The 27,106-nt window shown below is 42.6% G+C and overlaps 1 protein-coding gene across 5 annotated transcripts in view; it reads left to right on the top strand.

Annotated features, from left to right (window-relative positions):
• The window catches only part of RNF43 (ring finger protein 43), a 126,037-nt gene that overhangs the window by 97,338 nt on the left and 1,593 nt on the right, over window positions 1-27,106 (top strand). For 2 of the 5 annotated variants that reach the window (XM_033922161.1, XM_033922160.1), the window contains exons 5-8: window positions 83-184; window positions 9,051-9,221; window positions 11,904-12,006; window positions 15,771-17,309. In XM_033922161.1, coding sequence (XP_033778052.1) covers window positions 83-184; window positions 9,051-9,221; window positions 11,904-12,006; window positions 15,771-17,309 — 1,915 coding nt within the window. Of the gene's footprint in view, window positions 1-82; window positions 185-9,050; window positions 9,222-11,903; window positions 12,007-15,770; window positions 17,310-22,255; window positions 22,655-27,106 lie in introns of all 5 variants that reach the window. The other 3 variants (XM_033922164.1, XM_033922163.1, XR_004537116.1) reach the window with 2 other exon arrangements.

Below are 27,106 nucleotides of genomic sequence, written 5' to 3'. Positions count from 1 at the left end.
TTTTCACACTCTTGTTCTCCCCCCACATGTCTGTCTTTCTTTTTCTCCCGTATCTCTCTTGCCTGGCTTTTCCCTCTCACAGCCTGAGTATGATGTCTGGATTCTTCTCACTGTCGTGGGCACTGTTCTTGCAATAATTCTGTACGCCGTATTCCGAATCAAATGCAGAGCGAACCAAACGCAGGTAAATATATGTCTCATACTGCTGTCTTTCAGTGCCCAACTCTAGAATCCCATAATATATTCCTGGAAGAATTCTGTGCTAAACTTTAAATTTCTGCGCATGATAATTTATATTCAAATTTAACAACGTTTAGTATACTTTTATTTGTAACTTTTATGCTGAATTTCCTCATAATGAAGTCTGATCCTCCCCAATTCGCTCTCTCCCCTTCCCCTCTCCACCCATGAGCAGGGTCTTCTTTCTCCGCCCTCCACAGCTTCCTACCCCTGCTATTGAGTTCTTTCTCCCTCTCTGTGCTGCTTGTAGTGTTTTGCATACTTTCCAGCCTTCTCTGCCCTCCCCTATTATCTTTATCCACAAGCTAACTCTCCCTTCTCCCCCCCCCCACTCTGAAGTTTTCTTTTCCTTCTGTAGTCTCCAGATGCATAATTGCAGCTTGCTCTCTGCCCTCTCCAGCAAACTCTTTCAGCATGCTCCCACCTGGTACATAACCCCAGCTGCCTTGCCAGTAAAGTGGCAAGATGAGAAGGAAAGTGCTGTACAATGGGCCGTATCCTCCTCTGCTGTTGCCGGGAGTCAGAGCTGAGCCAACCATTAGGCAAGATTAGGTGGCCACCCAGGGCGACAGCTTCTTGGGGACCGCAAAGAACAGCTGCAGTCAAAGCAAAACAAGAAATCCTGACAGCCACACAAACTGAAAAAACCTTCTGCACATACTGTAATCTGCATTTCTATAGTCTGTTTCTGCGATGATCATAAGTGTTGAGTTTAATTATCAGAATCTAGAGGAAGGGGAGAGGCTACAGTCCAGGGGCCTGAAAGTTAATTGCAGAGGACTGTGCTTGTAAGACTAAAGGTTCGCTTGAGGCATCTACTCCCCTTGCACCAGCTCTGCCTGGAGGTAGACTGTTTATGTGAAGCACGCAAACGTACAGCCAGGCCCAGAGCAGCTGAGGAAGAGAATGTGGCCTGATACGCAGCTGCTTTCTTCTTCTTCTCACCTGATTGGCGCTGGGTTAGGGTAGAAAAACTGTGCCAGCTGCTGCCTCCTTGGCGCTGTGCAGAATTCTGCACAAATTCTCCATTCTGTGGTTGCACCGAATTCCCCCAAGTATAATTAAAGGAGTTTTAAAATAAACAACTGAAGGTACTTAACAAGTGATTGAATATTTAGGTGTGTAGAGGGTGAAAGAAAAGACTCGGGAGAAGATTCTCAAAACTTAACGTTGCCTTTAACGCGGTTGCTAAACCGGTTCCGGCCGGTTTAGCCAGCATGTATTTTAGCGGCGGATTATCAAAATGGCTTACTGTGGTCTTTTCCGAGTTTCCTAGCAGCCTCCGATTCTGTCATGCAAATGGGCTCATCAATATTTAAAAGAGCACTCCGGTCGATTTTTCATCATCGCAGAGTGATTCTCCAAGTGCGGCGTTGAATTTTTGGTCCAGGGTGCTGGTATTGTGCCAGCACTGTGAAAATGGCATTTCTGGTGTGTGTTTTGACTGTGGCTAATGAAACAAAGTAATAAAAATGATAAGATTCACATAAATTATAGATTGGGGGGGGGGGGGGGCGCAAAAGCAAGCTTCTTGAACATGTGTATTATAGGTGTGTCTTATGGGTTTCTGGCTTTGGCTCATGATAAAATTTAATTCAATTCACAAACAGCGGTCTAATTATTTAGAATTACTACAAATACTTTTGCTGTCCACTGTATACTAGCAGTGCCACTGAATCAGGATACAAATCTGGTATATTTGTAATATTAATATACTTTTAATATTATACCCTTCTGTTTCATATAGTTAAAGTCTGTTTTTTGGTGGAAAAAATGCTTTAGATCTGGAGCACAAGCTGTTCACGCTCCTGATTTTAATCATCGACAAAATCATCGGCATGCTAAAATTTGACATTAAATACAAATTACAAGCTTTATTTGAATTATAGTAGTTGAAAGCCGATGTTTGCATCTCTCTTCCCTTTCATCCAATAGCGCTGGCACGCCTATTATGCTCCATGATATGCGTGCTTAAGGCGTTGCTTTTCCCAGCACGTGCGCACATTTACGTCTCTTTCGTGGTGTATTCTGTGCATGTGCCAAATCGCTATCACCGGCGACTCATCTCAAGAAAATGTAGAGAACCTTCGCTACTCTTCACCCACCTCATTTGCATATGCGTTGTTTTTGGTTTTTTTTTAGAATGACTAACCTTTTTGAAATCGTTACAATAACATCTGTGAGAGCAGCCCATCGGTTTTTACTGCAAAGTTTTGAGAATCTTCCCCTCAGAGGCTGATGCAGTAAAGTGTTCAGGGCTAGCTCATGGTGAGTGTGGCTGCACAGAAGTTAACCCTGCCCAAAACATTGCATATTAAAATCACCACTTAGCTATTCTGCCCAGATGCACAGACATGGGCAGAAGACTGACAGGCTGAGCTCAATGCCAGGGCTTTAGTATTGCTTTTATTTCTTGGCTGGAGAGGGGCTGTTAATCATGTGGAACATTTTTCTGACTATTTGGAGCTAAGAGTGACAAAGGAGATGATCAAATTTATGGTTCACACAAAATTATTCAAAGCGGTTACAACAGCAGAAAACTGTGAGGATTTGCAAAAGAATCTTGCAAGACTACTAGACTGAGCATCTAAATGAAATGTAATGTAGGCAGCAGCGTACAATGATGTGCATAGAGTAATATAATACCACAGAAAGGTACAAAATGCTGGGGTTTATTAGAAGTCATCACCCAAGGAAGTGATCTGGACTCATTGTGGACTATTAAATTTCCAGCCCAGTGTGCCAGGATTGCTACAAAAGCAATCAGAACAGTGGCCTTCACTTATTTTTAAATCGTGGACACGTTGGATTCAAATGAGCAGAAGGAAGTCTGCCAACTATCTTCCTGAACAGCATGTTTCAATAATATCCATCGCTTTCAGGCCACTTTTGAACTTTCCATTGGGGGTATACTCAAGAAGATGGGCATTTCCAAATTCATTCGCTTCTTCTATTGATAAATGCCTTGTTTTTCAAGCATGCTGCCCTCCCCACTCCCACCCACTTCCCTATTTAATTTAGAAGCTTAGGTATAGAGGCAGAAAGAATAAAAAGCAAACCAAAAACAGAATGACAATGGGGGCTACTCCAAAGGTCTCCAGGGGGTGCCATTACCCTCTTGGCCTTGCATTGAAGAACACATAAATAGTGTAAGGCAGGGGTGTCAAACTCAATCACATAAGAGCCAAAATCTAATACACAGGCTAAGTCACAGGCCGAATTTTTAATGATATGTGTCTTAGTAGAAGTATAGATCCTTCCTCACCCTCAGATACCTTTGGTGAGGTCAGGCACTTGTGTGGAGCACCCTGATCCAACCTAGTTCTGCCTGCAAATGGATACTGAGGCAGCATGGTAAAGAGCTTGGAGCACCGCTAGGAGTGGGGCAGCGTGTTCAGGGGCTTGGAGTGCCACTGAGACTGGGGCTGCACAGTCAGACGCTTAGTTGTGGTACAGTCACCGTGGGCCACATAAAACGGCCAGGCGGGCTGGATTCGGACTCCAGGCCTTGTGTTTGACATGTGTGGTGTGTAAGATTATTTGAAAAGAATAAGAAATAAGACTACCTATATTATTCTAGTTTATTTATTCCATTTTCTATACTATTCTCCCAGAGGAGCTCAGAATGGTTTACACATGAATTTATTCAGCTATGTGAGCATTTTTCCCAGTTGGCTCACAATCTATCTAATGTACCTGGAGCAAAGGGGGGATTGAGTGACTTGCCCAGGGTCACAAGGAGTAGTGTGGGTTTGAACCTACAATCTCAAGGTGCTGAGACTGTAGCTTTAACCACTATGCCATACCCTCCCCTTTTGTATAGGTTTCTGGTGCAACCACATTTTGATTACTGTGTGCCAGGCTTGTCCAACCTTTTTCTATCAGGGTCAACATTTTATACTTTATTTTTTAACATTTGGAGGGTCAAAACCTGCCATATGCTTTGTCAAATAGTGGCAAAATACAACAGTGTATTGTCCCTTCCCAGCCAGTCTTTCTTTCTCTGTGTGTGTCCCATCTAACCGCAGCCTTCATCCATTCTATTTGCACTCTCTCATGTACCCCCTCCCCCCCCCGAGGCTTCACCCAGTCTCTTTCCCCTCACCTGGCTTCAATTGCAGAACAAACAATGGGCTTCCTGCTTCCCCATCATGACTTTGTTCTCTGCAAGTCTGAGCTGCACGGTGCCGGAAGATCAGGTTAGTTTTATGGTTTCAAGACTTAAATCTGCAAGACTAATCCAAACTTATTGCACTGCTCGGCTCAGACTTACAAAGATCTGAGTTATGGCAGGGAAGCAGGAATCTTGCCATAGGTGTTAAATAGTCTTACTGGGTCAGACCAATGGTCCATCTAGCTCAGAATCCCAACTTCACAGAGGCAAACAAAGTCACAAGTATCTGGCAAAAACCCAAATGGTAGCAGCATTCCAATTCACTGATCCAGGACAAGAAGTGGCTTCCCCCAAATCTGTCTCAACAGCAGACTATGAACTTTTCCTCCAGGAATTTGTCCAAACCTTTTTTAACACCAGCTACATTAACTGCTCTTACCACATCATCAGGCAATGCGTTCCAGAGCTTAACTATTATCTGAGCGAAAAAAATATTCCCTCCTTTTGATTTTAACTCTGTAACTTCATGGAGTGTCCCCTATTTTTTGTAAATCTTGATACAGTAAAAAAATCTATCCACTTGTACCCATTCTACACCACTCAGGATTCTGTAGACTTCAGTCATATCTCCCCTCAGCCGTCTCTTTTCCAAGCTGAAGAGCCCTAACCTCTTTAGTCTTTCCTCATATGAGAGGCGTTCCATCCCCTTTATCATCTTGGTCGCTCTTCTTTGAATCTTTTCTAGTGCCGCTATATCTTTTTTAAAATAAGGAGACCAGAACTGAATGCAATACTCAAAGTGAGGTCTCACCATTGAGCGATACAGAGACATTATAACATTCTTAGTCTTGTTTACCATCCCTTTTCTAATAATTACTAGCATCTTGTTTGCTTTTTTGGATGCCGCCGCACACTGGGTAGGTTTCAGCGTATTGTCCACGATGACACAAAGATCTTTTTCTTGAGCGCTGAACTCCAAGGTGGACCTTAGCATCCGGTAAGTATGATTTGGATTTTTCTTCCCAATGTGCATCACTTTGCATTTGCCCACATTAAATTTCATCTGCCATTTGGATGCCCAGTCTTCCAATTTCCTAAGGTCTATCTGCAGTTTTTCACAGTCTGCATGCATTTTAACAATTGTCATCTGCAAATTTAATCACTTTTCTCGTAGTTCCAATTTCCAGATCATTTATAAAAAAGTTAAATATCACCGGTCCTAGTACAGATCTCGGCACTCTACTATTTACCCTCCTCCATTGAGGAAAAATGGCCATTTAAACCTATCCTTTGTTCTCTGTCTGATAACCAATTTTTAATCTACAACTGAAATTGCCTCCTACCCCATGACTCTTTCATTTTCTCTGGAGCCTCTCTTGAGGAACTTGGTCAAAAGCTTTCTGGAAATCTAGATATACTACATCAAAAGGCTTGACTTTATCCACATGTTTATTCACACCTTCAAACAAGTCAAGCAAATTAGTGAGGCAAGACCTTCCTTGGCTGAATCCGTGCTGACTCTGTCTCATTAAATCATGTTTGTCTACATATTACACAATTTTATTTTTTTTTATATTTGTTTTCACTATTTTGCCCGTCACTGAGATCAGGCTTACCAGTGTGTAATTTCTCAGATCTTCCCTGGAACCCTGGAGCGGTGAAACTAGAAAGAAAATAATCAAGAACAAGTAAAGAAAAGATAATTTTCAGGTTTTTGAAGACATGGGTAGGAATTCATTATATTGCTATTTGAGCTTGATCAGTTTTGTATTTCTGTTCTTTTCTTCAACCTTGCAGTCACACGGATAAATAAGGATTTTATTAGTAGGATGAGGAAAGGGAACAAGGTTGTGGAAGCATGGAATTCTATGAACTGGAGATCTCCATTTTAAAACTTACTTTCTCTTAGCAGCTCTGGTATTGAGAGGGTCAGGGATTGAACTGAAGGGGAATGGAGTGGGTGCAGTGGTTAAAGCTACAGCCTCAGCACCCTGGGGTTGTGGGTTCAAACCCATGCTGCTCCTTGTGACCTTGGGCAAGTCACTTAATCCCCCCATTGCCCCAGGTACATTAGATAGATTGTGAGCCTGCCGGGACAGACAGGGAAAAATACTTGAGTACTTGAATAAACTCATGTAAACCGTTCTGAGCTCTCCTGGGAGAACGATATAGAAAATTGAAAGAATGAAGTAGTACTGTTCCAATTCTCCAGTCATGGTACATGGGCTTGTCGTGCTACTAGGGCTTGTGCACATCTGAGAAGCTGAAAGCTATGCCATCGGTAGATTCACTACCAGCAGGGCCTCCCAAGGCAGACAGGGTTCAGCGGAGATGCATCTGGGCAGCAGCATATGGGCAGTGTTGGGACAATGGCGACAATATCAAATTTATACTGTGCTGAAGAAAGGCCTGGCAATCTACTTCTGTATTCTGTCAAGAAAACTTAATGATGATGATGAGACATAAAGAATTGACATATAGTCCTGGAAGATGGTCCCCTAGGGAAGAGCTGATCATCACCCAGAGTATGCTCAATATTTGTGAAGCTGAAAGATCAAAGCCACCGGGACGTCCTAATGCTGATGTTACTGGACAGAAAAGGGAGATCAGAAGCTGTAAAGATATTCTTAACATAGGAACATAGGGTAAGGATTTTTTGTAATGGAATTGGTCCTCTCTCAGGCAGGATCTCCTCAATTTGCTCCTCGCTTCTCTCCATTTGAATGATATTGTCCTTGCCTCCAGGCAAGAGCCTATGAACCTCTAGACTGAGGTCCACCTGTCCTAATCCTCATAGGTTCCAGAGGGTCATAATCAAACAGTAATGGTTATGGTGAAAGTAAATATCATAGGCTGTATGCATTCATTTAATCACTTAATCATCCAACATGCTCCGGTGGCCTGGGGATTTATCCCCCAGTATCTTAGTCTCTCACTTTAAGACCGTTTATAAAACATATTTGACTGAAGAATATGCAAATTAGTCCTTATGCAAATGCTCACCCTGAGTCATTCAGGGCTTTGGTAAGTCCAAAGAATTATCACTTCCAAAGGGATTTCAACCTACTGCTCAGGGTTGCCAGGATTCACCTCTAATGTCCCCTTGTACCTTTCTAGTCTTCATCTTCTTCTTGGGCATGGAGGTCAGGAGAGAAAGTCACCACTTGCACAAAACTCTGATAGGTTCTCCTCCCTACATCTTCTCCTCCTCATCTAGGGTGTCATCAGGGGTTATGATCTATTCCCATACCCTTTTCTTGGCCCCGTACCTCTTTTAGCTCCATTGAGAAGGCCTCCTCTTCTGCCTGAGTCTCCCAAATCATTTCTTCTTCCCCCCTCAGGCAGTTCTCCATTTCTCTTCTTTTCCTGGGATCTTATCCTTTAAGGGAATTTCTTTAGGCTTCCTTTTAGACCCCTGACTTTCCTCATGACACTTACACCTGGATTGGGATGACACTTCTGGGGGTGCCTCTGCCTTAAGGGTGACACCTTAGGGGGGCGCTTAGGGAAATTGTAGGGTGATCTGGAAGTCTTCAAGCAAAGAGTTCGGTCTGACTTCCCCCCTCCTAACCTGGACCCTACCTCCCTTATCACAAACCCCACCATCCAAAATAAAAAGCTGTACACTGTGATACTGTAAAGGCCAGAAGGTAGAACTAGAGGAATGCTTTTTTTACTGTGGCTGACAGCCTACACTTAAAGAAAATACAGAGCTTTTACCCTCCTGGCACACACTTGGAAGTGATCTTTAATTTGTTCCTTGGTCTCTTGATCATGATCACTGAATATTCAACGGAGTATCTTCAAATGCTTTCTGGTCAATATTCTCGTTTCTTTATATGCTCACAGCCACTGGCTAAATTAGACTCAGATTACTCACTAGTATCCCCTATCCTGGTTTCAACACTGAATATCTGGGTACTCAGCAGCCTGCAAGGTATTGCCGATATTCGGACGCAGTACCTGGATAACTATCTAAAGACCTAGGCTGTCCTTCATCAAGCAGGTGACTAACCACGGTAGCACCTCTGAAAATTCCTTATGTACTGCTTCAGACCAGATAATTCCTAATTCTGCCCTGACTTCACGGCTGAATTGCTCTGGCAATAACCAGAATGCTGAATATTGGTCAGCACTAGATTAGTAGGAGGAGCCTCACCTACCTGGTTAACCAGCACTGAATGTGATAATCAGAGGGAAACAAGATTTTATGTATGTGGTATGGAAAACACATAGTTGTATGCGGTATATAAATTTTTAAATAAATAAATAAATACAATATTTTTTGGGAGTAAATTCTAATATGTATGTGACTTGAGCTGATGCCGAATACCTACAAGAGGCAGAAAATTACAAATCTAATTATGTATTTTGTTTGCAGAATGGCCCAAATTTGCATTGCTCAGAACGATTCTTAGATGACTCAAGGCTGCAGTCATACTAGGAGTTCTGAATACCCCCGAAGCAGTACCCTTTAGCCACCAGGATACTTGATACTAATGTTCTTACCCAGTTTAGAAACAATATGAAATATCTGGGACCAGAATCATTAACTTCACATGGGCTTAATCCATCCTTATTCCCCCTGAACTGTCTTGTTGGATGGACTCTAGCTTTATGGATTCAGAGCATCTATTATTTTTATAGGAAGTGATAATTTAATAATTTCTCGTGTTTTGGTCTCTCCTTTTCCCAGGATTCTCTGCAGCAACAGACTCTTCATGCCATCAGTCAGCTTGCAACCCGCAAATACAAGTCTCACCCTCGATCTGAGCATGGCAGCTGGAAGGCTGGGCACGAGTGTGCCAGCAGTTGCAGCTCTGCACCAGTCTGTGCCGTCTGCCTGGAGGAATTCACAGAGGGACAGGTACATGACAAGATGTATAATTAATTATTCTTAAAAAGATCTATTTTGGGGCCTGCCCCATGGCTCAAGCTGCAGGACACTTCTGCTTGAGAAATTATTTGGGTTTGGCAGGGTTGGGCTTCAGCCCTAAGATGGGAGGAAGATGTCAATAGCCCTTGCCAGACAAAGTAGCAATGCTAAGTACAAATCTGAGAGGAGACTTTTCATTAGGACTCTTGAGCTGTGTGTGGGGAAGGGGAGTGTATAAATCAGACCTCTGCTAAATACCTTCTCTGTCACTAGTTACTGTCACTTTATCACATGTATAGGAATCACCCAATCACTGTGCCTTAACTGGTGAATCTCTTAGGCTTGTGTGACAAGAGTGATGAGTCACTTAGGGCTCCTTTTACAAAGGCTCGTTACCAGAGTGGTAGAGAACTGGAATGCTCTTCCGGAGTCTGTTATAAGGGAAAACACCCTCCAGGGATTCAAGACAAGGTTGGACAAGTTCCTCCTGAACCAGAATGCACGCAGGTAGGGCTGGTCTCGGTTAGGGCGCAGGTCTTTGACCTGGGACTGCTGGGCGCGATGGACCACTTGTCTGACCCAGCAACGGCAATTCTTATGTTCTAATGTTTTAGTATTTTTCGTTTAGCGCATGGTTAGCTGGCGCTAAAAACGCTAGCGCACCTTAGTAGATTTGTCAAATTGCTGTGCTTTTAATGCCAGGTAATTCTTGTAAAATCCCATCTGGTGAGATCTCTTGTAGGAAGCTTCATTGACATATTTTTGATACTCCCCTCTTTAGTTGTCTTCCTACAAGAGAGACAGTAGGAGCTAGTCTTTTCTGCTTTTGTTTATTTTTTTCTTTACTTAAGTGTTTTTGCAGGTTTGTGTTTTTGTGCTGCAGAGTGATTCTCCCATAGCAAATGCACCAAAGCTCATAGGAATTGAATTGGCTTCAGTGCATTTTGCTATGAGAGAATCGCTACTGTGGCTTTGTAAAAGGGGGCCAAGAGTGTCCCAAACCTAGGAATCAAGATGGCGCTTGGAAGGCAATGTTGCTACAGAGCTCCACTTACAAGGAATTCAGGAAGCGCCTAAAAACATACCTATTCCTGAAGTACCTAGACAACTGACCCGCACTCCACTCTCAACAACGGTTTTCTTGACCTATTTCTCACTCTCTTCTCTCTTCAGATCACTCATTTTGTACCTCTTGTAATCTTTAGTAAACCGCATAGAACTTCACGGGATTGCGGCATATAAACTGTTATTATTATTATTAGTTCTGGGGAAAGGAAGGCAGAGTTGTGGACTTACCCTGCCAGACTCACTGAGCCACTCCAAACGGTCCAGGCAACTGTCTAATGAAGCTGCAAGCAGAGGTTTCAGCATCTTTGAGTGGTTCTGATGGCTCCATGGGCCAAAGATTGGATGGTGTGTTGCTGAATTTGATTACCCTTGCTGCTTCACCACAACCTAGAAGTGCTTTTCCCTGCAGTGTTACCAAACACCTGACCCCAGTAGGACGAAGTATTGGCTCAGCTGTGGAGAGGAGGCTGTTATTGGTATCATCCCCCCGCTATTGGAGCAAGTAGTGGTGTTATGAGGGAGGGGGGAGTGTCTCTCTCTCCCTGTCTGGAGAACTGTGACATCAAAAGAAACCAGCAGTGGTTACTTTAAAGTTCTTGTGGGAAGCACTATCCACGTTAGATAATTCACTCTAGATACAATGTGCATAAATTTTATTTAAGGTAAATTACTAGGGTAGTTTGAAAACTTCAGTAAAAAAAAAACCAAATTAAACAATTTTTAAGTTAAAAATAGTTATATTTCTCAATATAGTCTCCATCATGGCCTGTACACTTAGTCCAGTGAGTGTCCAGTTTTTCCATCCCTTTGAAAAAATAGGTTTTGCCAAATTTAAAAAAATATTTGTTTAACTTGGTTTTTTTAACAAACTTTTCAGACTGCCCGTGTATATTTTTGTACGTTGTCTGGCTATTGAGTCAACAATTTGCAAGAACTGAATGTTTGGAGATGCAGTTGTGTGAACTATAAGATCTTATTGTGTCTTCAGCTGAGATTTTGAGAGCAGCAGGATAGTGAGAAGTACAGGAAGTTCCTTGAATTTTCAGCCTGGGTAGCCAGAAGAGACTGCTTATGTGCTATAGTTAGGGAAGCACCATATAATTGATGCATACGGACCAGATTTCTTTCCAATCACAAAATAGTCCTATCCTGCTTTTTCCACTTAGTACTACTATAAGCAATACTTTTCCCATGCAGGACCGCTTTTGCAGCTTCTCAATTCAAAATCACATTGCTAGCTTGAGCTTTGATGCTCTGCCCATTTTTGGAAAAGAAAGGGTTCAAAGCTCGGAACTGAATATATAAGGGAAACCTCAAGAATTAGATGACGGAAAAGTGAGAGCTTGAAGGTCGAACCAAACTAGCTCTTGATTGGATATTATAGAAGGCCCATTGACTGCCTCTGTCGCATAGTGCAAGGGTAGGCAATTCCGGTTCTCGAGAGCCAGAGCCAGGATATCAACAATAAATATGAATGAGATAGATTTGCATCTCAAGGAGGTCTCCAACTATAAATATACTGTGTGCCATGATGTAATTTTAGCACGAGTTTTTGTTGTTGTTGTTGTCTTTTCCCAGCTCATTAATTTTGTTGTTTCTCTCTAGGATTTACGGATAATTTCATGTTTTCATGAGTTTCATAAGGAGTGTGTTGATCCTTGGCTGCAGCAACACAGGACCTGTCCCCTCTGCATGTATAATATCATAGGTAAGATAGACTAACTGCAGTGACAATGAAACTTTTCTGCGTTGCATGTATAAGATGCCAAAAAAATCCAAAATACTTGACAGATTTGTTGCTAAATTGTAATCCAGCAAGGATTCTTTGCCCTTTCAGCCAGTGCTGTTGAATATGCCTGCGTAACTGAGGTGAATCTGATTTCTGCAGTGCCTATTGAATTATACCTGGAACTAGATTGTTTGATTATTCTGAAGACACTTAAGGTCTGGTTATTTTTTCAAGGATTTAATTACCAAATATATACTGTATGTTACAACATTATTATCATTTTTTAAGGTCAAAGGTCAGGGGGTGGACTTATTCACAAGTCTGCTACTTACCCATGCCAGTTTCAGCTTCTCCCCTTCCTAGTGTTACCAGAAAAAGGAGGATGGATTGAGACAACCAGGTTTTACTTCCATTGCTGGAGCCATTGGTAACCCTACTCCTTCCCTAAGATCTTCATTAACTGAAATCTCCGGTATACGTCTAATCAACTTTTGGAAATCCAAGGAAGTTTCCTCGATACCGACCTCCACACTCCAACAAGTTCACAAATTGTCACGGTCCACCCTAGGGACTAAACTTTGAAGAGATTTATACAATCCCAATATCCAAAACCATCCTCTAAGAATGGATCCACAAATTCCCTAAGTTTTATCTCAGTGTAAAACAACAAATCCAGTCTATCCAAAGAGCGAACATAATGTTGCAGTTGTTTGTAGGCCAAAAAATCACCCAGTTGGAAATGGTAAGTTTGACGAAAAAAGCCCCAGGAAAACAATGTACCATCATCCTGAAGAATGTGAGAGAGCATCCAGACGCCCACGAAGGACAATCTGCGAAAACTAGCATTCAGTCCCTGGAAAAAATTATAGATTCCCCAGAATGGGTAAAACACTAGTGGAACAACTATTACAACGCCACAAAGTCACCAATGTCACCCAAGCCCTTCGAAGGAATTGCAACAGTAGGCTAGATTTCACCGAAGAAGGCAGTGCAGTGAACGGCACAAGTAGAAGAGACAAAATACTCCAAGGAGCCCAAAGAGCCATTTCGATAGCCTTGGGGGTGAAATCCTGACGGTCTGAAAACCACTCGCCTAAAGAATGCAGGGCACAAGCCAGATTGTAAAGGCGAAATTCGGGAATACCCAGTCCCCCCTCCCACAACCAATTCCCCAACAAATATTTAAACACTAACCGTGGCTTTTTATTATTCCAACAAAACCACGAAAACAACGAGTAACCGCCGGATATCCCGATTCTTCAACCAAAGTAGATGTAAGAGGCGGATCTGCCAGCCAGAGAATAGGCATCACTCTAGCTGGACTTCCTAAATAAAGTAGAGAGGGGCAGGGGTGTAAGGCGTTAATAATCTGTCTATAAAGGAGGGAGCTTTGGAAATAAGTGTTTTAAAAGTCAGTAAACATAATTTATAAGTGATCCTGTAGGAAACCGGGAGCCAGTGTGCTTTTTGGAGAAGTGGCATAACGTGATCAAATTTTCTAGCATTCATGATGAGTTTTATGGCAGTATTTTGAATAATTTGGAAACATCTTATTTCCTTCTAAGTAATCCCCTTAAGTAGGGAATTACAATAGTCATTTTTAGAAATCACTAAAGAGTGTGCTAGTATGTTTAGTGATTTGTGTTCTAGGAATTTCGACATAGAGTAAATCAGACGTAACCCGTGAAAGGTGGATTTGACGAGAATGCTAATGTGACCATGATAAGAGAGTTTGTGATCAATGATAACTCCTAAAATTTTGATAGAGGTAACTTTTTGAAGTGGACTATTTTTGAGAGTGATAGGAATACTTAGGTCTAAACTGTCCTTTCAGGGAATGAGCATTGTATTAGTTTTAGAGATATTCAAGACTAACATGTTATTATCTAACCACTCAAGTTTCTGATTGATAAGTTATCTCGTTAGGGTTTTCGGAGTCTATTGGATGCAAAAGCTGAATATCGTCAACATATGCAAAAACTGAAAAACCAATCTATTGACAAACAGTCATTAATGGAAATAAGAAATTGTTAAAAAGAAGCAGCAATAAGATGGACCCTTGAGGTATTCCGTAATTATTATCAAGAATGTCTGATGTGGAATTGTTGAAAATGACCCTTGAAAAACAATTTATGAAGTAAGAATAGTCGCACCGGTACCCCAAGGCATCCGAACTTCTCTCAAAATAGCTTTTCTCTTCGGCATTAAAACTATATTACTGCAATGGCTAATCCCAGAGACTCCTACTTTGGCACGATGAAGCGTGCTTTTTATACAACATTTACAGTTGGAACAACGGAGATTACTCAACTTAGACACTCCTGGAGCAGATGGATACAGTCAACTTGGAACCTTTTTGGAATTCACTGACACCGAGTGCCCACAGCAGATTAATAAACTTGTAACACTAAACTGTAGTCTATTTTTATCAAAGCAAGCGAGATTACTCTTGGCTATTAGCGGAAGAAGGGGGAGGGGGAGAAAATATAAAACGGTTTGCCTGGATGTATATATTGAATCTTTCAGTTACTGTACCTTGATATTGTTAACGTATGCATTTCTCTCTGTTGTGCCAATAAAATATGTTACCAAAAAACCCAATTTATTCTTTTGCATTGTGCTCTGTCTCCACTTGTCTCCTGGTTGTCCCTCAAGCCTATCTCGCTCACCTTTCAGCCTACTCTCCTATCATGCCCTCACTTATCCCTTGGTCCCCTTTGTGCATCTCTTCTCTTGTTGATTTTCCACCTACACTCCTGTGATCTTTACCAATTCAGACCTCTAGCTTGTTTAGCCCCACTGTTCCCTTTATTTCCCCTCTCAACACCCCTTTGCCTACTCACAAAGTGCTCCAGTCTCCTTTTCACTCTAGTCCCATTACTTATTTTCTCATCCTCATCCCACCCACCCCTTCCAGCTTGTTCTTTTCATTTTCTACTTCTGAATCATTTTCCCACAGCCTTCATATACTCCTTTCCATACAGAGGAATATAGTGGTAGCGGTCATGTTTCCTGCTTTGTCAGCTTTCTAAAGTTTGACTCAAGAAGGCCCTATGGTCTCATAGGACCTGCCAGGCCTACGGCAATCAAACTTCGTGAGATGTTAGACAATGCAGCAGGCAATAAGAGATAAGAAATGCTGCTGCTTTTCTTTTGCTATGAGAAGATGAGTGAAGAGTCCCATAAAGGGGGATGAGGGATTTAATTAAAACTGCTCTTTTGCAGTTATACCTAGTGTACCTGAATATATATTGCTCTGATAGCTTTCAGGCTGTATGCCCTGGAGCTCCTGACTTTTCTCTGGGGTTCAGAGTACTGCAAAAAAGAGCCAGTACGTGGGCCCCCCCCTGCTCCCACAGTTTAAAACTATAGATTGAGCATGAAGTAGATAAATATTAGTCTACTGTGGTGAGCAAGTAGAAATGTGTATCAGGAGCATTAAAACACAGAAGATGTGATGAAGTGGAGGATCCTGAAGAGTCAGACTGTGAATAGTGGGGTGGAGAGAGTCACCAGACAGATAACATAGTAACATAGTAGATGACGGCAGATAAAGACCCGAATGGTCCATCCAGTCTGCCCAACCTGATTCAATTTAAAAAAATTTTTTTAATTTTTTTTATATTTAATATTTTTTAATTTTTATTTTATTAAAAATAAAAAAAAATGATTTGTGAGTGGAAGATACAGCCAGAGATGGAAACATTTGCAGGGGCTGTATGAAATTCTGTTTTGTGTTTCAGATGGTGAATCCTTCCCTCAGCAGCTGATTTCGAATCGGAGTACTCAGAACCAGGAAGCACAGCAACGAGTCCACTTGTGGAGACATTCTTTAGGCCAAGCTCATAGCCAGCAAAGAAATACTGAGTCAGCTCTGCAGTTCTATCACCAAATAGATCCCCAGGCCTTGACTGGTCAGCCCTCCATCAGCTATCCCATCTGCTGTCCACCTGAGGTTTCTTCATTGGATTTTAATAGGATTCACTATATGCCATATAGGACAATGTCAGTTGCTCAACAATGGGGCCAGCACACATCCCACCCTCGGAAAATAGCAGTAAAGCAGTCACACAAGTTGCCTGCATGGGCAAAACCATCACCCTCGTACCAAACTTACATGCATCATTATGAATATCCTTGCCTGGAAGTGAGGACTTCTCATCCAGCCAGGCATCATGTTGCCTCTTCTGAGCATCGTGGTGGGCTTCGCAGCCGACAGGATGAAGGTAGCTGCTCTGGGGGCAGCTTCGGCACAGAGCGCAGTGGTTATCTGGCTGATGGACCAGGCAGTGACTCCAGCTCAGGTCCCTTCCATAGTTCTTCTAGTGACTCAATGCAGAACTGTACAGATGTGAGCCTCCAGGGTGTATATGGGAGCCGCTCCACATTTCGGAGTTCCCTCAGCAGTGATTATGACCCTATGATTTACTTTGGTTCTGAAAATCAGTCTCCTGAAAAAGTTGCAGAGCAGCCTAGAAGGGGAAGCAGACCTCGCTCTCTAGATTCAGTGTTGAACAGCAGCAGCTTAAGAACAGAGCAGCAGACTTCCAGTCATGTGCACTATCATCACCACAGGCATCACCACTACAGAAAAAGTCAGCCATATGCAGCCAGGGGAGCAGGGCAAGAGTCTGGTCCACAACTCCCAAAGTCCTCCAAAGGAGCTAAGGTTGGAACTCTCAAGGATACTGTCAAACAAGGAGAGCAGAGAAAGGGCAAAACTCATTACTGTCAGCACAAGAAAGAGATTCATATCCTACCCCAGAGTACACCTCGCTCAGGGCACCATCCCAGTACAGAGCAGAGTCTGGAACCATTGGCAGCAGACGTTACAAATTCAGAAAGTGACACCTTGCGCTTTCATCTCTCCAAGAGAGGTGTTGGTCAGAGCAAGCAGCAGCGGAAGAAAAAAAGCTGTGGCACAGATGCCTCCATGAGGTATTCTTCTGGACATTTTGACATGACCGAGGACTGCAGTGTTCATATTCATTATGGGCACAATCCCAGCTATTGCTGTTCATCTGAGGGACACCCCCTCATGCCAGCCCCTTTCTTCTTGGATGGCAGGTTGCACGGGAACACCCCTCTCCCCTGCTATCCAGGAACTCAAGTGGTATGGAAACAACAAGTGAATTCCTCTGTCTTGGAGCCCCCAAAAGAGGGTGAAAATGTGTCAGGGGAGCAGGACAGTCACCTATTTCCAGTGGATAGATCAAGAAGACACATATCTGAAACACAAGAGCACATGCATGTCTTCCAACACAGTCAATTTCAAAGTCAAGGTAAGTGCTTCTAATATATGCTTTCCCTTAATCTTCCCATATGTGCCGGGTGTGTTCTCTTCTGCAGGCCCCTAATACCTACTTTAGGCTTTCTTGAAAAGGACTATTTGAAATCTGTTCTCCAGATCCTAGGGAAAGTTGCGAGAAGTCTGCAAACGCTTGTTCTTTATCCACAACCTGAAGCCAAAAAATACAATTAAAAGCATGTTACAGTTGGAGTTCGACCGTTTTCAATATGAAGGAACAAATATTTAAAAAGTAGGTAAGAATAAGAAATCAACAAGGGAGAATTATTTTCAGCTCCTCTGTGTGTGAATGGAAGAGAAGTGGGATTGGGTAGTCTGAATAATCAGTAATCAAACATGACATTAATGTGGAAAGTATGCAAAGTATGACTTATGGAATTCTGTCAGCTTATCTGTGTTGACTGTGTGGAGGGGAGAGGAGAGAGCATAGGGGGCAGCTTCGTTTGTAACTACCCCCCCACACACACTTCTACACTTTAACTCTCCAGAAAGAGCATAAGAAACACTGCAGCATCTAGTTTGTTTGTACCGTTTCCCTAGGCAAGCAAATCATAGTGTTTTACAATCTAAAACTAGAAAACAGAAATCCAGCATTTGTTTATTTCTCCCCTGCCCTTATGCAGGGTGAGTTACATATTAACATACAAAATAATACATTAACATTTGTTGTACAAATCAATACAGAAACACACTATAACAAATTACATACTTACATATGAAATCAAATTGCATAAGACACACACGCCACATCAACGAAGAGTATCATTAAAGGCAAAAACTAGCAAAACCCTAACACATCAAAATATAAAATTACATAAAGCATACAAGATGCCTCGGTGACAGACATCATTATGCCAAATAAAACAGACCAAACTAACGAACACCTCCGAGAAAGGGGGGAGAGTGTGGCACAGTGGTTAAAGCTACTGCCTCAGCACCCTGGGGTTGTGGGTTCAAACCTTTGTACTCTGGGCAAGTCACTTAATCCCCCCATTGTCCCAGGTACATTAGATAGATTGTGAGCCCCCCCAGGACAGATAGGGAAAATGCTTGAGTACCTGATTAAATTCATGTAAACCGTTCTGAGCTCTCTTGGGAGAACGGTATAGAAAATTGAATAAATAAATATCAAGTCATCAAGTTTCAAGTTTATTATGGGACTGAAAGAAAAGAGAGAGAATACCACAGGGCTCTGGGTGAGGTAGCAGATTGTAAGCGAGCATGATGACTGTGTAAATCGCATGCTTTGAATGGTGGTTGGTGCAGTGGTCCGACAACCAGAGAAGCTGGGTAAGTTAGTCTTGGGGTTTTTTAAAAATGATAATCATAATATACATTTTCCAATAGATACATAAGAAAAAGTCCTGAAACAGAAAAACCATTCTATTCTTAGATGAAGTAGTATCCTAATGGTTAGTGCAGTGGGCGGAGAACCAGGGGACATTGGTTCAGCTCACACTGCAGCTCCTTGTGACTCTGGGCAAGTCACTTAACCCTCCATTTAAATACAGGAAGTAGTACAGGCAGTCCCTGGATTAAGAACGAGTTACATTTTTAAAGCTGTCCTTAACTTGATTTGTATGCAGCTCAGAATGTGTAGATTTTAAGATTCTTGCTGCTTATCTCTGCTCCCAGCTGACAAAAGGGCCAACTGACCCTACCACTGTTCCCTGTAAGGTACAGCATGCACAACCGCTCTTAATGTGGCCATGCATCATTCCTGAATCTGCTGCAGGAGAAGTGTAGGAGTCTATGCCACTGGAAATACTTCCCACTGAAATCAAATGAAGCCGCGACTGCGTTCTTAAGTACGAGTCGTACTTAAGTTTTCAGTCTGTAACTCGGGGTATGCCCATTCTTGCAGTTAAGTAGAAGAATCGCAGTTAAGTAGATTAATATTTTGAAAGAAGCATCATTTGTATATCAATCATCTGTTCACACAGTTAATATACAGACTATCAGGTAACTGGAATGCAGTAGAAGATAAAATCACTAAACTGATCTCACACTATGCCACTTACTACCCCAATCCGGTAGTCATAGGGAACCTAAATCTACACCTAGAAATACATAACAATCCAAAAGTATGAAACTTCCAAAGCTTAGTAGAACAACTAGATCTCCCCACAGGTTTCTACTCACAAAGGTAGATAGACACTGTCTAGATTTCATTTCACACTCAGAAAATAGTCCATATCACAAGCTGATAGCCAACATACTGAGGGAGCCAGTTATCTGGTCAGATCATCATGTCCTGAACTTCTTCCTAAGAATATCCAAAACAACGATACAAACCACAAAAGAAACAAGAAGCATCATAAAATGTGGTAAAATACCCACAGAATAATTCTAGATGGAAATAAATAAACAACTAGAACCAACAAACGGAGACATAGACGATGACATTACAACCTGGCAAAATCTAGCACATACTGTTCTGAATAGGACAGCACCAATAAAAACAAGAAAACTAAGATGGCAAAATAATCCATGGTTCACAGAACAGTTAGGAAAGAAATGAGAACAGCAGAAAGAATCTGGAGACAAGAACAGTCTAGAACCCTACATTAACTGGAGGAAAAAAATAAAACAATACAAATTAGCAGTAATGGAAGCAAAAAAGTCATACTATGATAACCTGATCACCCAATCTAAAAATTCCTCCAAATGTCTCTTCATAATCTACAACTCACTGATTTCTACAAAAGACATAACAGAAGGACCAGTATCACAACAATCAGACACAGACAACTTAGCACGCTACTTTCAGGAAAAAAAAACAGAACAGTGAGAGCATCATTCACAAATGACCCAGAAGATATCATAGATCCACACCCAACTGAATACAATGAGAATGAAGGGATTCCAGCTGACAGATGCTGGTCAAAATTAAACCTAGTCACCACTTATGAGATCCTAAATTAGCTGAAAAGAATATCCAACCCCCCCCCCCCACACACACACACACTGTTATTTAGATATTTGTCCAGCTAGTCTGCTAACTCATGCCCCCTCTCACTTTTTGCAATGGCTAGCGAACCTAGAAAACGGACTCTACCTCAAAACAATATCAGCTATAGCGTTAACACATATACCTAAAGCTGCAAACCTTGGCCTGAACAAATAAAAAAACTTCAGACCGGTAGCAGGGATCCCATGGCCTGCAAACTACTTGAATTGCATAAGTACACAACTAGCTAAATTCATAGATCAAACAGATGACTTCCACAGATCACAACATGCTTCAGAACTAGACACAGCACTGAATCCTTCTACTTGAACTAACATCTAAAGTAAGATATCAACTTAGCAAAGGCAAACAGTCTATACTCCTACAATTTGACATCTCTGCAGCGTTTGATGCAATAAAACCACTCTCTCCTACTTCTCAAATTAAATGGACTTGGAGTAGAGGGTGTAGTAGTGCAATGGTTTTCACAATTCCTAAAAAATAGAACTTACGAAGTCTGTAAAGAAGACACGCAATCCCAAAAATGGAAAGCCAACTGTGGAGTCCCACAAGGCTCACCAATATTTCAAATCTCACCAATGTAATCCTACTGTAGTTCCCTACTATTTTTAGTAGGTTAAATGTGTGTACTGTAAGTATTGTTATATGTTGCTCTCTGAATCATTGTGAAGGTTTTATGCTGTAAACCGCTTAAGAAATTTTAGAAATAAATAAATAAATCTCCTCCACTATTTAACATCTATTTAAGAGCATTGGGGATTAACCTTTCCTCGACCCAGGATCATATCTTCTCTTATGCAGATGATATCTTCATTCTCTGCATAGCCAAAGAATCTTTCAATAGCACCATAACATACAGTACCATTGACAACCTAAGTACTTGAACGATGAGAAACTTCCTCAAACTGAACAAAGACAAGAATATTATGGTTCGGAGACTACAACTCGCTAACGAGCACAGAGCTAGAACTGTACACTGGTGAGAGTCTAAAGATAGAGAATATATCCAAAGTCCTGGGACTCACACTAGACTCGAACTTAACCTTCAACACACAAACATTACCAATCTAATAAAAAGATTCTTAAGATGAGACAACTGAGCACAATAAGACCAGTCCTGACCGAAACCAGCTTCAGGACAGTAGCACAATCTATCCTAATACCATACCTGAACTATTGCAACTCATTATATTGTGGCATTACAGAATATGAAGGCAAGAGGCGTCAATTGCTATAAAACACAGCTGCAAGACTAATTATCAAAAAGAACCGATACGAGAGGGCAAGTCCACTACTAGAACAGCTACACTGACTGCTGATGAAAAGAAGAATCCAGTTCAAGAGAGCCTGCATGGTCTACAAAGCGTTCTATGGACAGAACTCAAAGGGACTATCTTCTGACATTAAAGTTCCACATTCCTTCTTCAGCTGAAGTACTACACAATGCTACAAACTAGCCTTCCCATCTCCTCAACAAGTACAGTGAAAGAAGATATTCAAAACTACTTTTGAATACCAGGGACCTCACATTTGGAACAAACGGCCAAATCCATCAACTACCTTTAATTCTGGAAGAAACTCAAGACATACCTTTTTTCACTATAGTCACTTTCTTATCCTTCAGCCCTCCTTCCTAAACCAATGCTGCTGCTAACAGTGTAACTTATGAACTTGATCTAAATCTTATTGTAAACTGCATAGATTTCTTGCAGAAAATTGCAGTATATAAGACACTGTATTGCATTTTAAACTCGCTTAGGGTGAAGTAGCAAAAGCAGTGAGTCTCCTAGAAAGAGATAGTGAAACAATTGCCAGTTGCTGAAGGAACCATAAGATCAATGGGCCAGGCCCTAATAGAGCTCATCTGCATGGCATCCATACAGATCCAGCAGTGCTAATAAAAGTTAATCCAGTTTTGGACACAAATATCTCCCTTTTTTTAATGACAGGATCAGGTGAGAAGATGGAAGGAGGTGTTTGCGAGCATGCAGTTTAACACAAGGGGAATTTGGGTTGGCCCAAAACACCAGAGAGATTCCTGAAGTAAAGAGGAGCTGTAAGAACTGCTGGTGAGGAGGATCTGTGGTAAGGTGACTGCAGAAACCAGTATTCTGAAAAGCAAAGTTGTGATCAAACTGCTACTCGTGTCACCTGCATGGAATCCGTCTCTTCAAGGTATTTTCCTGATGCTATAGACATGGCGATACACATCTATCAGCGGGGTCTCCCCTGATCCTGAAGTCATCATACGTCTAAGTCACCTTCATGTTAGCAGCTGAAGAACTGAGCAAGTTTGCACCCTCAGGATCCCGAACTCCATTTAGGTTTTCCATTGATCAGCGGACCTGGTGAGTCTTTCACTGTTGTGGATGATTTAGTCTCTGTGTCTTCCTCTGAGCCTTGCACAGCTGCTAGTAACTATCTTCCTGGGAGACCTCTGCTGCTGCTGGTGACAGTCTCTGTATCTTCCTCTGAGCCCTGCACTGCTGCTAGTGAAATAGGGGAAGATTGTCAAACCCACCATGCCTTTATCGATGGTCCCTTGACTGGTTCTATCTGGGGGCCCACCGCAATCTTTTCTGAGCTTCCTAGCGGACTCCAACTCTGCCATGCAAATGTATTACAACGAGGTCATTAATATTTAAAGGAGCACTCCAGGCGATTCGCTATTATCACCAGGTGATTCCCCTAATCTTGCTGTCCTACATTTGCGAGCAAAATTTTCTGACAGGTCTGAGCTGTCACAGCCTTACTTTCTGGTCAGTGACTGAGCACTGATTGGCAAAGGCATTGACAGGAAAGTAAGGCTTAACAGCTCAGACGTGCCAGAAAATTTTTGCCCATTCCCCACTGATACCTTAGCAGGAGGGATGCCCACTCCCTCCTGCCGCTGCCAAGCAACACCCCCCCCCAGCAGCAGGAGGAATGCCCACTCCCTCCCGCCACTGCTGTCAAGTAACCCTCCCAACATTCCCTCCTGCTGCTGTAAAGCACCCCACCCCAACACTCCTCCCAGGCAGTGGGAAGGATGCCTACTCCTTCCTTCCGCTGCTACCGTGCCCATGACACCCCCCCCATGCCTCCGATGACCCCCTGTCCTCCCTACCTTGTTCATGATGGCTGGCCGGAGGGATGCCTAATCCCTCCAGCCAGCAGGCCTGCCTCTTCAAAATGGAAGGCTTTCCTCTCCCTGGTGCATCCTGAGATGTGCCAGGGAGGGGCCAAAGGCTGATTGGCCTAGGTTGCTTATGTGTCTGGGCCAGTCAGAGCCTTAGGCCCCACCCCTAATGCACCAGGGAGAGGGGCCCATAGAAGGTGCCTTAAGCAACCTGGGCCAATCACAGCCTTAGGCCCCTCCCTGGTACATCCTAGGATACACTGGGGAGGGGAAAGTCTACCATTTTGAAAAGGTGGGCCTGCTGGCCGGAGGGATAAGGCATCCCTCCGGCCAGCCTTTGGACTGCCATCGTGAACAAGATAGGGGGGAGGACAGGGGGTCATCAGAGGCACGGAGGTTGGTGGGGGCACGGCGTAAGCGGGAGGATGATCATCCCTTCCGCTACCTGGAGGGTGTCAGGTGCTTTACGGCAGAGGTGGGAGTGGACATTCTTCCCACTGCCGGAGGGTTTTGGGGTGGGGTGGGGGGGGGTTGCTTTATGGCAGCGGCGGGAGGGTGTGGGCATCCCTGTAGTTGCCTGGGGGGGGGGGGGGTCATTTGAAGGCATCCTGTGCTGCTGCTGGTGGCAATCTCTGTATCTTCCTCTGAGCCCTTCGCTGCTGCTAGAGTCTATATTTTCTTGCAAGTCTTGCTTTGCTGCCAGTAATACAGTCTCTGTATTTTTCTCTGAGTCCTCTATATTTGTGTACCATTTTTGCCAAGATTCTCAGGTAAATAATCTGGCACTTTCTCTGTGAAATAGATTTTTTGAAAATTGCCCACCTTATATGTAGGTAAAGTTTTATGTGTAATTTTATGGACTTGGATTGAAAGTGCATGCATACCTTTGAATTTTTGGAAAGTTAGTGCATATTTTTAATTGGCAGAAGTAGCGAGATTGAAAAGGGGGTGCAGATGTGTTGAAGAACCTTGTTCTCAGTCAGGTTTCAGTATGAACATGCTTTCACTTTGAGTCCATGAGTAACCATTATTTGTGTCCCCTGCAGATACTTGGTCAGCTTGAAAATGACCCTTCAGGCTGTCCTTGCAAGGGCTGTGCTTCTGCTGAAGGTGGTGGCTGTTCTTTGTTCCACCTATCCTTTACTGATGCAGGTTCTTGATGTTCCTGCTGCTAGGCTTTTACTCTGCATGAATCAGGCTAAAACATCTTCTGAGCTCTATATGAAATGCTTATGTTCAATCCAGAAGAAGAATCCCAAGATGGATGCTGGCTCTGCTAGAAATTCAGAGCATTTTCTGACCACTGTCTTAATATGACAGCAGCCTGCCCCGAGATCTCTTTGACCACCTTCCTTTCCCTACATCTATGATTTGTGCTTTATTAGGATATCATGTTGCATTAGTATCAGAGGCATAGCCAGCTGGGGTACAAGGGGATCAGCTGCTCCCCCAAACAAATTTTGAATAAAATGGCACCTATGCGAATTGGGCCTGCAGCCTTGTACTGGCACCTATTTTACAAAAGGTCTGCTCTCCCAATGTCACTTCTGATTAGTACTACTGATATTTCATTTCTTTTGGTTGGAGGGTTAGATTTTATATTGCTCTGAAATTTGCTCACATGATCTATAATGTAGGTTTTGCATGTTTCACTGCTATAAGGCACATACTCTGGTGTGTCCCAGCAGCCTTGTCACAAGCTCTGATTTACAAAGAAACATGATGGCAGATAAAGACCAAATGGCCCATCCACTGCCTTCTCTTCTCCCTAAGAAATCCTATGTGCCTGTCCAGTACTTTCTTGAATTCATCTCTACCAGGAGACTATTCCACACATTTACCACCCTTTCTGTAAAAAGAATTTCCGTAGATTACTCCAGAGCCTATCACCTTTTAACTTCATCCTGCACCCTCTCATTCTGGACTTTCCTTTCAATTGAAAGAGACTCACCTCATGCGCATTTATGCCATGCAGGTATTTAAACATCTTTCATATTTCCCCTCTCCTGCCTTTTCTCCAAAGTATATATCCACTCCAATCCTTACATGTATATACCGAATCATTCCCATATATTGAGATCTTTAAGTCTGTCCCCATACACCTTATAACAAAGAGCACCGATCATTTTAGTAGTCTTCCTCTAGACCAGGGGTAGGCAACTCCGGTCCTCGAGGGCTGGAATCTAGTCGGGTTTTCAGGATTTCCCCAATGAATATGCATTGAAAGCAGTGCATGCAAATAGATCTCATGCATATTCATTGGGGAAATCCTTGAGGCCCGCAGTTGCCCACCCCTGCTCTAGACCAACTCCATCCTGATTATATCTTTTTGAAGGTGCAACCTCCAGAACTGTAAACAATATTCTAAATGAGGTCTCACCAGACAGAGTCTTATACAAGGGCATCAATACCTCCTTTTTCCTACTGGCCATACCTCTTCCTGTTCATCCAAGAATCTTTCTTGCTTTTGTTGTCACCTTTTCAACCTGTTTGGCCACCTTAAGATCATCACATACGATCACACCCAAGCTTGATCCTCTTTCATGCACAAAAACTCTTCACCCCCTAAACTGTACCATTCCTCGGGTTTTTGCAGCCCAAATGCATGACCTTGCATTTTTTTACATTAAATCTTAGCTGACAAATTTTAGACCATTCTTCAAGCTTCGCTAAGTCCTTCCTCATGTTATCCACACCATTTGGGGTGTCTATTGCAGATTTTGGTATTATCTGCAAAGAAGCAAATCTTAACTGATAGCTGTTCAGCAATATCACTTACGAAAATGTTAAAAAGAGCAGGCCCAAGAACTGAACCTTGAGGCACACCACTGGTGACATCCCTTTCCTCAGAGCAATCTCCATTGACCACTACCCTCTGTTGCAACCAGTTCCTGACCCAGTCTGTCACTTTTTCTGGTCCATACCGAGAGCACTCCGTTTATTTATTATATGCCTGTGTGAAACACTGTCAAAGGCTGTGCTAAAATCTAAATACATCACATCTTGCGCTCTCCCTCTAAACCAATTCTTTCATAACCCAGTCAAAGAAATTGATCAGATTTGTCTGACAAGACCTGTCTCTAGTAAATCCATGTTGTCTCGGGTTCTGTAATGCATTGGATTCTAGAAACATCACTATTCTCTTAAGTGTTTCCATTAATTTACTTACCACATAAGTCAGATTTACCGATCATTATTCAAACTGAGTTGCTTCATTTTCAAGGCTCTTTATAGCCTCCTAACAAATTACATGACTGAGGTATTTGAGTTTAGTGCCCCAACCCACCTTTTGCACTCCAACTCCATCTTCGCCTACCCCTCCCTGCAAGGAAAACCTAAAAAAGCTAACTTCAGTCAGGAACTACTCCCCATTATAGTCGTCTTTGACATACATGCATTTCAGGTGAGGATTATAAACATACTTGTTCAACAAATTCCCTTTGCCCTCTCTGCGTGTCTCACACGCTCCTCGAGACCATGGAAAAGCTCCATGCACAGACTATCGGCACTTGGACATCCCTGCTATTAGGACATTCAAGTGCTAACAGGCAGGTCTTGGACGTTTTAAAGTTTTGATTATGCCCCTCTATACATTTAGGGCAGGGGTAGGCAATTCTTGTCTTCGAGAGCCAGAGTCGGGTCAGGTTTTCAGGATCTCCACCATGAATATGTATGAGATGGA

This window comes from Geotrypetes seraphini, chromosome 15, assembly GCF_902459505.1.
Source record: "Geotrypetes seraphini chromosome 15, aGeoSer1.1, whole genome shotgun sequence".
NCBI lineage: Eukaryota > Metazoa > Chordata > Amphibia > Gymnophiona > Dermophiidae > Geotrypetes > Geotrypetes seraphini.
Note: the sequence above shows the minus strand (reverse complement) of the source record. Positions and strands in the feature narration are given on the sequence as shown.